Source organism: Notechis scutatus, chromosome 2 (genome assembly GCF_049901735.1).
Source record: "Notechis scutatus isolate UNSWTSFEM ecotype Mainland chromosome 2, rNotScu1.2, whole genome shotgun sequence".
In the NCBI taxonomy this organism is placed as follows: Eukaryota; Metazoa; Chordata; class Lepidosauria; order Squamata; family Elapidae; genus Notechis; species Notechis scutatus.
In genome coordinates, this window is record NC_142010.1 from 156,279,500 (window position 1) to 156,294,549 (window position 15,050).

General features: G+C 41.1%; 2 protein-coding genes across 5 annotated transcripts in view; one reads left to right on the forward strand and one right to left on the reverse strand.

The window, feature by feature from the left end:
• The window catches only part of BRME1 (break repair meiotic recombinase recruitment factor 1), a 22,032-nt gene extending 18,080 nt beyond the window's left edge, over window positions 1–3,952 (reverse strand). For both annotated transcript variants that reach the window (XM_087956963.1, XM_087956964.1), the window contains exons 1-2: window positions 3,874–3,952; window positions 1,323–1,500 (exon numbers count right to left, since the gene is read on the reverse strand). In XM_087956963.1, coding sequence (XP_087813089.1) covers window positions 1,323–1,500; window positions 3,874–3,904 — 209 coding nt within the window. In that variant the 5' untranslated portion in view covers window positions 3,905–3,952. The remainder of the gene's footprint in view (window positions 1–1,322; window positions 1,501–3,873) is intronic.
• Window positions 3,953–5,769: 1,817 nt separating this feature from the next.
• The window catches only part of CC2D1A (coiled-coil and C2 domain containing 1A), a 51,817-nt gene continuing 42,536 nt past the window's right edge, over window positions 5,770–15,050 (forward strand). The window contains exons 1-6 of one of the 3 annotated variants that reach the window (XM_087956967.1): window positions 5,770–6,149; window positions 7,379–7,501; window positions 10,605–10,737; window positions 11,987–12,096; window positions 12,297–12,365; window positions 14,229–14,366. In XM_087956967.1, the coding sequence (XP_087813093.1) occupies window positions 7,430–7,501; window positions 10,605–10,737; window positions 11,987–12,096; window positions 12,297–12,365; window positions 14,229–14,366 (522 nt within the window). In that variant the 5' untranslated portion in view covers window positions 5,770–6,149; window positions 7,379–7,429. Of the gene's footprint in view, window positions 6,150–6,216; window positions 6,353–6,392; window positions 6,412–7,378; window positions 7,502–10,604; window positions 10,738–11,986; window positions 12,097–12,296; window positions 12,366–14,228; window positions 14,367–15,050 lie in introns of those variants that run through there. The other 2 variants (XM_087956968.1, XM_087956969.1) reach the window with 2 other exon arrangements.

The window sequence follows — 15,050 nt, forward strand, 5'->3', positions numbered from 1 at the left end:
TGCCTGGGCATGCTTCTGATGAGGTGGCGGATGGTCTCCTGAGGGATCTCCTCCCACACCTGGACTAAAGCATCCCCCAACTCCTGGACAGTCTGTGGTGGATGGAGCGAGACATGATGTCCCAGATGTGCTCAATTGGATTCAGGTCGGGGAATGGGCGGGCCAGTCCATAGCATCAATGCCTTCGTCTTGCAGGAATTCCTGACACACTCCAGCCACATGAGGTCTAGCATTGTCTTGCATTAGGAGGAACCCAGGGCCAAACGCACCAGCATATGGTCTTACAAGGAGTCTGAGGATCTCATCTCGGTACCTAATGGCAGTCGGGCTACCTCTGGCAAGCACATGGAGGGCTGTGCAGCCACCTAAAGAAATACCACCCCACACCATTACTGACCCACTGCCAAATCAGTCATGCTGGAGGATGTTGCAGGCAGCAGAATGTTCTCCATGGCGTCTCCAGACCCTGTCACGTCTGTCACATGTGCTCAGTGTGAACCTGCTTTCATCTGTGAAGAGCACAGTGCGCCAGTGGCGAATTTGCCAATCTTGGTGTTCTCTGGCAAATGCCAAACGTCCTGCACAGTGTTGGGCTGTAAGCACAACCCCCACCTGTGGACGTCGGGCCCTCATACCACCCTCATGGAGTCTGCTTCTGACCGTTTGAGCAGCCACATGAATATTTGTGGCCTGCTGGAGGTCATTTTGCAGGGCTCTGGCAGTGCTCCTCCTGTCCCTCCTTGCACAAAGGTGGAGGTGGTGGTCCTGATGCTGGGTTGTTGCCCTCCTACTGCCTCCTCCACGTCTCCTGATGTACTGGTCTGTCTCCTGGTAGTGCCTCCATGCTCTGGACACTACGCTGACAGACACAGCAAACCTTCTTGCCATAGCTCGCATTGATGTGCCATCCTGGATGAGCTGCACTACCTGAGCCACTTTTGTGGGTTGTAGACTCCGTCTCATGCTACCAGTAGAGTGAAAGCACCGCCAGCATTCAAAAGTGACCAACCCATCAGCCAGAAAGCATAGGAACTGAGAAGTGGTCTGTGGTCACCACCTGCAGAACCACTCCTTTATTGGGGATGTCTTGCTAACTGCCTATGATTTCCACCTGTTGTCTATTCCATTTGTACAACAGCATGTGAAATTGATTCCTAAGTGGAATTGCTGCCTAATTGTTGCTACCTAAGTGGACAGTTTGATTTCACAGAAGTGTGATTGAGTTGGAGTTACATTATGTTGTTTAAGTGTTCCCTTTATTTTTTTGAGCAGTGTACATACATACATACATACATACATACATACATACATACATATGTTACCTTAGCTCCTGATCTTCTCCAAAAATTTCTTTACATTCTTCATATACTTCTGGTATAGAGAGAGAATGACTAGTCTGAGAAGCTTGGGTTAACCATTCTAGATCATGTTCTCTTGTCAAATGCATTTTCTCTCTAGTATTCTTCTTTGGCTTAGAAATGCCTTCCTCCTTATTTTCTTCTTTTGAGAGAGAGGGGAAAATAACATTAATAAACAGTAATACATAAGAAACACAGCAAACTGTTTAGTACTTACCAAATGAAAATGAATGTCCTATTGATTGAATTACAAATATTATATAGCAATAGCATGTAGACATATACTGTTTCACAGTGCTTTACAGCCCTCTCTAAGCAGTTATAAAGTCAACATATTGCTCCCAACAATCTGGTCCTCATTTTACCAACCTCAGAAGGATGGAAGGCTGAGTCAACCTTGAGCCACTGAGAACTGAATTGCTGAACTGCAGGTAATCACTAGTCAGCAGAATTAGCATGCAATGCTGCATTCTAACCACTGTGCCACAAGGGCTCTATACAATATGATGCATACATAATGTATACAATTCCTATTAATATAATACTAAAATTAAATTCTCCCCATGGAACATCATTCGTGCTGGCATGGAGAAAGTGGGTCAATAAAATTATGGTTTACCCAATGAAACTGATTAGAAAGAGATTTTAAAAAGACTAAAGAAAGCTTATTTTAACATAATGCATCTTGCCAACATTCTACTCGGATTGATGTAACAGATAAAGTGCACAAAGAAAAATTATCTTTCTGGAATTCATTATACCAATATTGTATGCATGATGATCTTTTCAAACAGGATTGGGTAACTTCATGGAAAGCAGATCTTACCAGTACTGCAGACTTATTGATTTTGGAGATCGGTGTACCTCTGGATTGGGGTAGCATGCTTGCAAACAGCAATAGCACTTAGACTTATATACCACTTCAAATGCTTTACAGCTCTATCCAAGCAGTTTATAGAGTTAACCTACTGCCCCCAACAATCTGGGTCCTCATTTTACTGACCTTGGAAGGATGGAAGGCTGAGTCAACCTTGCGTTGATCAGAATCGAATTGCTGGCAGTTGGCAGAATTAGCCTGCAATACTGCATTCTAACCACTGCACAACCATAGCTCCCATTATACATGCAATACCAGTTATAGGAGAGCAGGTCTGAGTTTCCTACAGACCTCTAATTACCATTGTGAGAACAAAATACTGGACTAACAAGGATCTTAGCTTAATCCAGTATAATTATTCTTCAATTATTATGTACATATATATGAGAGTGGGAAAGAAAGTACTGTATGTGTCTGAGTGAATACATTATTATGTATGGACTGGTCAGCAATATCCTTTTTTTCCTATGGAAGTTAAATTTAAAAGGACTTTGACATGCTATGCATGTCATCTGAACTGCAAGATGGATGGCTAAATAAATAAATAAATATTTTGGCCATCATTAATGCCTTGTATTTCAAAGTGGGTTGACTTCCAAGTAATGATACATCAGATTGCAGAGTAACTAACTCATTGTTTACAGAAAATAATCTGTTTCAAGAGTATTCAAGAAATGGAGAAAACAACTATAGGTTAGGATACATTGCAAATTAACGCTTTTTAGTTGTGATATAGAAGAGTGAATGACCCAATAAAATTAGATTAGGAAATACAACAATACCCACTGTTTAACATTGCGGGTGTATTTTTAAAATCATGCTACCCTTCAACAACTACAATAACAATCTTCATCATTGAAATCTTTTGAAAAGATTGAACTGGATTTTCATCACTGGATTTATTCACTGTATGATTATGAATTCAGCTGTCGATTGCTGGACATAGATAAAATTGTAAAAATTTTATATTACAACTATTAGTTTTACTACTTAAACATTTTAAAAAGTGCATGTGGCTGTAGTACTGAAAACATACAAAAATGGGAAAGTGAACAAATATGAAATTAAAATGCAATAAAATGTTTGGTTTGAACACATTCACAGTTCACAAATCTGACATGATTTTTCTACTCTATTTAAAATGTTAAACCACATATACACCTATACAAACACACATTACTGGAATATAGAAGCATAAAGAAAAAAACAATTATATCTTTAAGCAAAGCAGACTTGTAGTGAAAAAGTATCTATACTTAGCAGAGAGATACTTGACTGCCTAATTATAGATTCAAACTCATTTTCTGGATTTCCATATATTTAGCTTAGCATGTTGGGTGAACTTAACCATTGTGATTTATCAAATCATAAATTATGACTTGTAGAAGTGGACAACCTCTATCCTATATGTGCATCATTCCTACTGCAACTCAGAATGCTTTGATGTTAAAGATTTTCCCCCAATACTCAATACCTTAATATTTAATCTGAACTGTTTTTCCTAGTGCTTAAACTGAAGGATATAGGAAGCTACCATACATTGTAGCACCCAATCAGATATTAAAGATTTTAAGAAGATATAAATAAAATAATAAAATATAAATAAAATAATAAAATATATATTAATATTTCTGTTACCTGAAATTTGAGTCTTTCTTCTTTTACTCATTTTGGGGAGGCTTGGTAAATTGAAAAGGAAGTTTGAGCAGAGGTGACAGATTTCAGATTTTTTTCTGTTTTTAAAAAAACCACATTATATCACATTTCATGATATTTTGAAAGCTGAAGCTGAAACATCTTGTTTTAAGATATAACATTTTTTATGCTTCAATGTTAACGTTTGAGCAAAACAATTCTGATATGACACTTTTCTATTTAAAACTGAAATTAATCCTCTTAGCTTACTTTTTTTTCCTGAGAGAGTGAAGAAGCTAAAATAGGAATAGCCACCATAGCCACCCCCACCCTGATAAATGAAAATAAGACTTTCTGCTGGTCCAAATTGTTTATCAGCTTAATGGGACCTACTATATTTTCTGGAAAAAATGTGAAATATCTAAAACATATGCATGTTTCCTTCAAATACTTGGTTCATTCTTTAAAATGTCCATTGTTTATAGAGTAGTTGGCTTATCAGAGGCATTATGTAAATAGCAGTAGCACTTATACCACTTCACAGTTCTTTTATAGCCCTCTCTGTTTAGAGTTTAGCATATTGCCCCCAACAATTAGGGTCTTAAGGACTCCTAATATAATAAAACTGATGATGCAGTGAAAAATATGTGGCTAGAAGCCTATTGATGTAGATGAGGTAATTAGATATGGACTGAAATGTTGAAGAATTTTTTTTCTTATTTTATTTTTTTCTCCACATAAAACCACCCGTAGTAGAGTCACCTTATCCTATCAGAGAACACTTGTTCCCATTCTTTGCTTTTATTCACATAAATGTATTCCCAGTTATGTAATTTTTAAAAAGTTTTCTATTCAAGAATAACATTTATGTTCGCTTAAGAAAGCATCTTTTTAAAGTTTGTTAACATTCATCTCATCAATTATTATTAAAGTAAGATTGGTCTTTAGAACCAGTATATTTGAAAATGACTGGATTAGACTGTTATGTGCTTGGGATATTATGTGGAGACAGAGTTTGTTTCTTGAAAGACAAGGAATCCAAAAATTACACTCCATGCAAGGACATTTGCCAAGGAGCATTTATAAATTATTATTACGCGCGTCACTGATCCCACAGCTGCTTAAACCGACAAAGGCTTTTCCCGCCAAACCAAAGCATGCCCTTTTTTTTCCAACAGCGCTCCTCATTTAGCCGTGGCTCCTCCTATTCTATAAGCAGGCATCTCCAATCTTGACCACTTTAAGACTTGTGGACTTCAACTCCCAGAATTCCTCAAAAGCTGGCTATAAACCCGATAGAAATCCTGCCCATTCCACTTAGATCAGCAGGAAGATAAACGTAGAAAACTCAAGAGTTGTGCACCGTCTCATTTGCGGTGCTACTTCAGGGATCTCCTGAGTAACAACACTTTTTATATGCCTGCGGACGCTCAGACCTAATTATTACGAATTGTCCTGCTTTCTTCAGCGGGACAAATAACATTATTCTTAGAAAGCTTTCGGTAAGAATCGCCCCACTCCGTTTCAACCAGTTCATTTGAAAGACGGAAGCATCAAATTGTAAGCTCTTTTCACCGCTGGATATTTCTCATGGGCTTCTCGGCCTCAGGGTGATGGCGAGACTAAATTAATGATAGGGAGAATGATGTTTCTGTGCCCAGACTTCCCAATCGGAATAATATTCAAACCCGGCTCTCTTTAATAAGGGCATTTAATAATGTGCGATTATTTTTCCCCCAGCTTGCAGCAGAAAACAGTTAAAAGGCAACACCTCAATTTTCAGACATAATCTAGTTCAGGGGTCTCCAACCTTGGCAAGTTTAAGCCTGGAGGACTTCAACTCCCAGAATTCCCCAGCCAGCAAAGCTGGCTGGGGAATTCTGGGAGTTGAAGTCCTCCAGGCTTAAACTTGCCAAGGTTGGAAACCCCTGATTTAGTTTGTTCCGCTGCATCAAGCTTAAATTTGGAACTCATGCCGCAGCTGCTTGGTCCTTAATTGTGCCATTTTTAAAGCGTTGAGCAACCTATTGCTGCCAAATAACTGCAGCGACGATACTCCCAGGGCTCTTTTTGTTTTGTTTTGTTTTGGACGCTCTTAAACGCGAAAATCCCGCAGCTGCATTAAAGAGAAAAAGGGACTACGGTCCCGGACGACTCCTAATTAAGCAAAAGACAGGCGGTACCGTAAAGGAGGAAGGGACATTGCCGTGACGATCAAGGCAAGGGAGCCGTAAAGCCAAGCGCGGTGTCGCGGGAGACTTCAGGAGAGAAAGCGGGAAGTAAGTGCCTTTTAATACAAAAAGAGGGGAAAGGAGTGACATGACCCCCTGTTGCATTACATGTTGCGGGCGGGGGGGCGAGAAATAGCTGCATGAAAGCTTGGGGTGGGGAGGAAGCAGGGAACCCGCAAATCAAGACAATCCTGTTAAACCTGGATATTCACTTCCGTGTTATTTATGCAAGTCTCCTGTAAGCCAGAACGGTATTGTGATTCCTATATTACGGAAAGAGAAAATCGGAGTTTCTATTGAAGAATTAGGGGTAGTGTAGTTCTTGTCCCGATAAGCTGTCAATAAAAAACGGAATTCGGTGGGCCTTTTCCTGTTTAATGTGGGCTGAGCTACAAGGACAAAAATGCCATACATAGGTAGCAAGACGATTCCTATTAAATGCTAATCTGTTATTTTTAAATTTATAGTTGTACAACTTATTCTACAGTTTTAGCATAGACTGTTTAAAAGGAATAAGAGGTTGGAAAGATGGTCTCATAGAAACAGGTTTCCTGGAAAGTCTTTCTGGAATTTATTTGTAAGGATGGCAGGGACATTGAGTTTGGTGATGTATATCGACAGTGATCCTACTCCAGAGCAAAACCAAGAAAATAAATCTAAAGGAGAACATTCTGAAATAAAGGAGTGTGTTTTATAGTAAAGGACATATTATGATTTATTACACAGTGGTCATAAGTGTTGTTAAAATTGATACTCTACACAGGTCAGTTCAGATATTCTTATAAAGAAACTTGCATGGATTTCAACAGCATTTAGACAAAAAATGTGGGAGATATTGGGGTGTGGTGGCAAGAAGCGGGTGCTTCTTGATTTAAAACATGTTACAATCATTATAGATGGCAACATCTAGGCATGCTTGGTTGTTTCTGAAAAAGCTAAGAAAGTTGTACTGGTCAGTACTAGGATGGGATAACATCAGGAACTATAATCTCTAAACTGAGATAAGAAAATTGGAAGAGAGGAATGGCAAAACACTTCCGTGCTGTTGCCAAGAAAGCTGCATGGATCTGTCTATTTACAGTACGAATTGGAAGTTAGACTCAGCTCAAAGCAGTCTTGATACTTCATTTTACAAGGTATTAATTTAACTGTCTCCTGCTGTATGAAGCCTATGTGGAGAAGGAAGTGAGGGCTGACAAGAGAAAGGGAGATGAGATGGATGATGGGAACGTGAGAAATTGAGACGAGCTTACAGAAGGCTTTCTAAATATCCTTAGATCCATCTGTCCAATGATAACTTGCACTTACTGAGGGCATAGTAAAGGAAAATGAAGAAGAACAGGAAGCCACCACTTCCACCACCTTCACGAGGAGGCAAGGGGACTACTGCAGCCAGACAAGTGAGTCATCATACATTTCTTCTAACCTTTGGCATGAGGAATCTTTAGGAAGGCCCTGACAGTTGTTTCTATCACCATCCCTGGGACTCTGGTGATGGTGGGGAGCTTTTACAATGGCTGTGTTGAGCTGATGTAAGGATGGATTCTGCCTATGGTCATGGTTTGTTTGTTTTACTTAGATTGTGGATGGTTGTTATACATTTGTATATTACCCTGTTTCTCCAACAATATGGCCTCCCCCAATAGGAAGTCCCAGCATGTTTTCTTGGCATGAAATGAAATTAAACCCCTCACCCCAAATTAAGGCCTATATTAAAACATGCGAAATGGGGGGAATGGCGGGAATGGCGGGAGGCTTGCTGCAGCGTTTGGAACAATGCCGCGGTGTTTGGCGCAGCCACGCGCGGCCAGCCAGGGCTCCTCCCTGCAACCGGAGCCTGGTGGAGACACTCGGCTTCAGGTGCAGCTTCCCTGGACGGCAGGTCTGGCGGAGAGAGCCCGAAGCCTCCCGTCCTTTCCACCCCTCACCCAGCCCGTCCCTGTCCCCATGCATCTCCAAACTCACCGGCAGCTCCAAACGCTGCAGCGGCATGGGCATCGGGCAGAGGTGCTCACTCGGCGGGGCTCAGCTCAGAGGAGGATGCGGCGCGGGCTGTCGCCTTGGCTCCCTGTCCACGGATGGGTGAGCGCTATCACTGCCTCGGGCGACCTCTCCCAGTGGCCCCTTCTGGGTCAGGCTGGAGGGACTTGGGAAGGAAGCCAAGCTCGAGTCAGCCGGTTCTTTCGCTTGGCAGGTGGGTGCGCACCAGCGGCTCACTTTCCCGGCTCTGCCAACCCCGCCCAGTTCCAGCGCGGCCCTGGCGGGATGAGTGGAGAGTCCGGCGGGAGGCGCTCGCTGCTTTGGCCAGAGCTCCGCCGCCGGGCAGTAGGGCCCGCCTGTCAGCTGCGCTGGGCACCCCAGGCAAAGCTCTTCGCACTCTGCCCGACGCCAGGCAGGGATGGCGGCTGGGCGCTTCTCCCGGAGTGGGCTGATCCTGTGCTGTGGCCCCGGGAGATTCGCCTCCCCATGTGGGTTTGGGCTGCCCTCTTGGGCAGGGCAGGCTTTGTCGTACCGGTAGTAGGGCGTCGTTTTTAAAAGAATGGGCTTTGCCTTGAACGATGCCCGGGAAGGTGGCGACAGGAGCGCCTGACGCCGAGTGTCTCCGCTGGGCTCCATTTGCAGGAAGGACCCCTGGCCGGCCCCGCGTGGCTGTGCCAAATGCTGCGTGGCTGCACCAAACACCACAGCGTTGCTCTAAATGTCACGGCAGCACGGGGAGAAGGGAAAGCAACGGTCGCGGAAGGTCTCCCGATACAAAGTGCCCACCAATGCCGAGGTCAACATCCAAGCCGTCGCCACCCGCCTGCCCGAGCATGCAAGGGGGAGGGAATTAAGTCACCCCCGAAAAGACGGCCTAGCCGTTTTTTCGGTGGTCAAAAGAAAATAAGACCCGGCCTTGTTATATGAGAAACACGGTAGTTTTTATTGGATTGGGTTTTTTTACCTGTTGTAAGTTGCCCAGATGAGATGGAAAGACATGCAAATTGAATAAATAATAATTCCAAAACATCTGGAGCAGCATTTGAACACCATTGGCACTGACAAAATCACCACCAGTCAATTGCAGAAGGCTGCTTTATATCCTGTAACAATACATTTAATATTATTGAAAAACAATATGTGCTTATCCCTGGTCTTTGGGAAGGACTCAATTGGTGAACAAAAGTGCCAAGTGCAACTTAAACATCTGGCTGACTGTGCAGCCTGCCTTAATATCTTTTCCAAATCCCTGCTGTCCTATTTTTGTTGCCTATCGGTCAAACCTCTCTCAGGAAACTGTATAGCAATAAGACAGGAAATACTGAAGTGCTCATCATTGTATCATGACTCTTGAAAATGTGATCTAGTATTGCCTTTAATTGTCCATCAGGAATCCAAGTATTGGATCCTGTTGTTCCTTGTACAGGAAGAGATGGCATATTTTATAAAATCTCATACATGTCAAACAAGATTCCTAAATTCCTATTCCTAACACAGTGTGACTCTGTTGATTCATTAATTACAGCTTTAAAGCCATTTCGATTAGGCTGCAACAGAGGGGTCAACGATTTTGACAAGAACACAAAAAATAAAGCTTAAATCCCAACTATGCTTGAGGTTAGTTAAAAGGGCACCGCAATACAGTGCTTCTTTTTTTTAGGTCCTGAAAAGTTCTTGAAAAAGATCTTATCCAATGACATAAATATATTGATGCTGCTATTAAATGCCATGGGTGTTTTAATTTAGAGCAGACCTGCATAAGTTGTATTGATAAATTAAAAATTATCACAGGCCACATAGGAACAGCTTGTGCTCTGATCATCTGTTCAGCAGCTACCAGGGTGGTGGCAGTGATTGAACTGGTGATGTCAGGTCTGGAGGCGTTGGAGACATTCAGCAGCAAAAGGTATGGGTGGCCCCAATGACTGCCTTTATTATTACAAAAAAACAAAACTTTTGTTGGGACAGTTTTTCACCCAACTTCCCCACATGAACACCTGCAATGTTATACGTATAAACAATAACTTCAAAGTTTTCATTAAGCCCATCTTTCTTTTTGTACAGCACCCAGCTTTATTTAACAAAACTTTAGTAAGATATTTGCTCTGTCACAAAGATGTTAGTTATTTTAGAGATCCTATTCCAGATCAAGCCATTTTGTTCCCAAAGAAGCCAACTAAGTGCAAGATAGAAGGATTGCATATACTTTTTAGCAACTGGTACTTCCTATAGCAGATATATTAAGCATAATGATTAATATTGACAGTTTTATTAATGAATTGATCTTTTTAAAAAATTGGCTACTGATAAGGCTACATTTTAGGATAATGAATTCCACAGTTTAATTGTGTTCTGGATAACAAATTACTTCCTTTTATATGTCCTCAATCTCCTTCCCTTCAAATATGTGTTAATATTACCTTATAATAAAATTAGCACCATTAAAATTTATCTATGAAGCAAGCTCTAACTTGGTTAAGAAAGTGGCTTCTGTACTTTACATAGTTGAATCCTATTATACAGATGGGTTTGCTGTTGGATTTCTCTCCTGAAAACATGATGGCTAGCAATAGAGAGGAGGATCAAGAACTGGAAGCTGAATTCCTGGCCATTGTTGGAAACCAACCAGACCCCAACCAGAAGCCAAGTGGAAAGAGTAAGTGGACTCTAGGGTTTTTATAGGGTTGTTGTGACTTAAAAGTAGTGATTTATGAGGTCTACAGTGAATATATGCAGTTGTTATTTTTTTAATTATTGCTGCTTTCTTGCATCTTTCTGGAATTTTATTATTGGTATTTTTGTGCTGGTCTCTTCCAAACCAGCTCTAGGTGGCCTACAACAGAAATAAAGATCAGAATAGTAATTCATAAAAGAAAAGCTAACATCCATCAAATAGAGACATGTGTTCACTTTTTTTCAGAAACTCAGTTGGAAGAAGAAGGTTTTACATGCAGGGATAATCTATTACTTGGGAAAGACACCACTGCTGAGAAAAGATGGAATGGATCTTGTTCATATTTTTGTTCATATTTTTCTCAGTACTTCTATTCAGATACAATATTGAGGAATAGAATAATCCAATCATGAATTAAGATGAAGTCAGGACTACTTGAGTGCTACAGATGCGGCATAGTGATTGCTGAGAGAAAATCTTCATCTATGGATTTTATATTCATTGGCTTCCAGGTCGAGAGGGAGGGAGGGAGGAAGGGAGAGGGAGGGAGAGAGAGAGAGAGATCCAGCATTGTCATGATTCTTGCTCACGTGAAATCCAATATACAGTATATGCAGAAGTTTCTCCCATATATATATATGTGTGTGTGATATTCTAAGGAAGCTAAGAGAGAGAGAGAGAGAGAGAGAGAGAGAGAGAGAGAGAGAGGGAGAGAGAGAGAGAGATCCAGCATTGTCATGATTCTTGCTCACGTGAAATCCAATATACAGTATATGCAGAAGTTTCTCCCATATATATATATGTGTGTGTGATATTCTAAGGAAGCTAATGTCATTTGAGCAACACTGGTGGGATTATAGAGTACTCACATGGTGAATTCAGCCTACGTTTGATGTCTGACCAAAGGGACCACAATAGCAGTACTTACATATACATTGGAGTAAAGCTATGAATATTTGGTGCTAAAGCAAATAGATTTGTGGCCTGTCTTTGATGACGGTATTTGATGAAAGATCTATCTTTAGTTTTGCAAGTTTCAGACAAGTACAATCATCTCTTTAGAGCTCTTATTTTAAGCTTATCATCTTGTGCATCACAGCTGTGTGATTATGTATTTATCCAGTTTTACCCTCTGCTGTATTTATGCAAGTTGTAAGTAATACAATCTTGAGCTGATTTCATGGCACACGAGAGTGACTGCTGGTTGATGCTTCTACTTTTTCTTTCTTAGCTCCTGTGCCAATGGAAGCTATTGAAAAAATGGCTGCGCTCTGCATGAAGGACCTTGATGAAGAGGATGGGGTAGAAGAGGAAGATTTAGAAGATGATGATGAACTAATGGTAACAATACCCAGTCACTATGAAACATACTGCACTATGTTAGAGGTGGAAATGAAAGAAATGTAGTTTGGAACAGGATTTCATAACACCTAGGTGCTATGTTATATTGTTAAGAAGCATACTCTGTTAGAGGTAAAAACAAAAATTCTCTTTTTTAAATTTCATATATAGCTTTAACAATATATTCCCCTGATTTGCAGGCTGAACTAACAGAGGTACTTGAAGAAGATGGTAATGCCCCAGATGCTCTGGTACCCGCTGCTACTAAGGTGCATATTTTCATATCAACTTGGCTTTGTTGTTCTTACTTACTTTTAAGTTGCAACTCCAAAAAAATTGTCCCGAAAGGTACTTTTTCTAAAAGGCAACTAGACTTTCTTGTGGTTTTTTTTTTCTCCTTTGAAAATGTTTCACTTCTCATCCAAATAGCTTCTTCAGTTCTAATTAATGAAGCTTGTTGGATGAGAAGTGAAATATTTTCAAAGGGACCCCCCTTTCATCATGCCATTTCGATACTAGGCCCTGAACTGAATCCTGACTGAAAAAAGTTCCAATAGTTGCTTCTCCCAGGCCCCATGTAACAGCAACTGGACCATCTTCTCAACAGTTTTACCTCAAAAGGAGAGATTGGGAATTGGATAAAAAATGTGTAGCACAATTAGATCTAGTGATGCACTCCTGAGGAAGGGGGATACAATACAGGTAGTTCTCGACTTACAACCATTCATTCAATGACCATACAGAATTGTGATGGCACTGAAGAAATGGTGGAGTGCCAGCTATTCCAATGGTCATATGATTGCAACCTGGGCACTTGTCAAGCAGTTCACACTCACATATCTTTGCAATGATTGCTGTGCCTTCCTTATACTCTTCTTGCACTCTTCCCATCCCTTGTCACTCTCATGCAGCCTCCCCACCCTTGCAGCCTCCCTTACCCTCCCCACATCTTGCACATCCCTGCACACCCTCCCTATGCTATTCATGCACCGCATTGTGCCCTCTCCCATCCAGCAGCCGCCACTTGCCTGCCCGCCTACCTGCTTGAAAGCCACCGTGGGTTTGCAATTTCCTGCCAGCACCACCACTGATTTGGTTCTGAGAAGCTGACAGGAAGTTTCCTCACTTAATTACCCTGGGATCTGGTTAACAATGACAATGACAATGACAGGGACTGTCATCACTAAGTAATGCACTCACATTTACATCCACATCACTAATAGATGGAAATTCCAGTGCCAGTTGCCGGCATAAGTCAAGGACTACCTATATTGCTTCTTTCAAGGCTCATGGAACCATTCTTCCCCCAAGGAAATGGATTCTGTTTTATGGATCCAATGCCATGTGACCTCCCTAATCTCACTAGCTAGGAGACGTGAGGATTTAATAAAAGTGGCTGAATTAGCACCTGAGAGGCCTGTTTACTCAAGAATAACAGGATGAAATTCTTCCCAACTAATCAAGCTGACACTGCTCTATCTGCCCACAATCACACATCTAACACACACACACACACACAGCAGTTCCTAGAACTCGCACTGTCAAGCTTCCCAATCAACCCATTACCCCTCCAGATGCCGTCTTAAATGCGCTTATGCAGCAATCTTAAGAGCAGCCCTATAAAATCCATAGTCATAAATTTTGCTCTAGCTTTTTTCCTCATGTCTACAGAATGTATGTAACAAAACCCAGCAGCAATAAATCATACGTCCTAAGGCAAAGAATATAACAATAATTTGAATTAAGGCAATAAGGATCCTGGAAGTAAAAAGCTCATCTAAAAGCTCAATCTGAAGGTGCATGTTTGAGCAGTGGTTCTGCAGATTTCTGTGTGGACATAAACTAGAAAGGAAGAATAGCATATGTATTTTTTTTGCAAGAGTAGATAGTTTTGATTCCAACTTAGTAGCCTGTCCCCCCCCTTTTTTTTTTGCAAGGAATATGATTTTCCTTCTCTTTCATATTGCTGTTTATGATTTATTGCTGGAGGGGGAAGAACATGAGCATATGAACATAACCTGGGACTCCTGGGTTTGGCTTCAGACGTACACTATACCCCAAAGTAACTCTTCCGCAGTTGAACTCACGTTGGCTTTCCGTAAGGAGTAAGGATTGGTGTTGTGCTTTGCCAGGAACAAGGTGCTCCTGCTGCTTCCAGCACATCTGAATCTGTTTTGCTGGAAAGACTGGCTATGTACAAGGTTGCAGTTGCCAATGCAAAACAAGCTGGGGAAAATTCCAAAATGCGTCGCTATGAAAGAGGCCTCAAAGTAAGTCAATCGAATATTTGCTGGGATAAATGTATTAGATCTTTAGTGTTTCTTAATAACGTTAATAGAAAGCTTGTGCTGGGAAGGACTTTTATGCCAAATGCTTTCCGTTGTGAAAGTATTTCCATTGGAAGCCATCACTAATCATAGTAATTTTGTGTTTCGTTGCCTAGTAGTACGAGTAACTCTTGTTTTTTAGTGCTAGCTGTGAGAGTGGCACATGAATGTCAGTTCTATATAGGATACTAGAGTACAGTACTGATATGGTTAGCCATTGGGATCTTACCTGATTTAAGAGTTAAAAACTTTACAGATCTTGTCAAGATGCAGAAGTTATGGAAAGACTTGGGTAATGTTTATAATAGTCTTAGAGATTCTAACAAGGCTGTAAGTAGATGGGGCCAGAGGGAGGAAACCCAAGATAAAGATGGAACTTTGACAGATATGGAAAGTGTCCTTTGAGCAGCTGATAAATGACATGAGATACGCTTTTTTTTCTAAATTCAGTGGTAGATAACCATTGTTTCCCGTGAAGATTTTATAATGCTCCAGTCTTATCTGTCTTGAAGATCCTTTTGGAATGAGTAAAGGATGTGATTTTTACAAACCATGTCCTTTTACTGGTGGCTTACTCAATTTATGGATGAACCTGCAAGGTGCTGTTATCATATGAAGTCTTTTTTT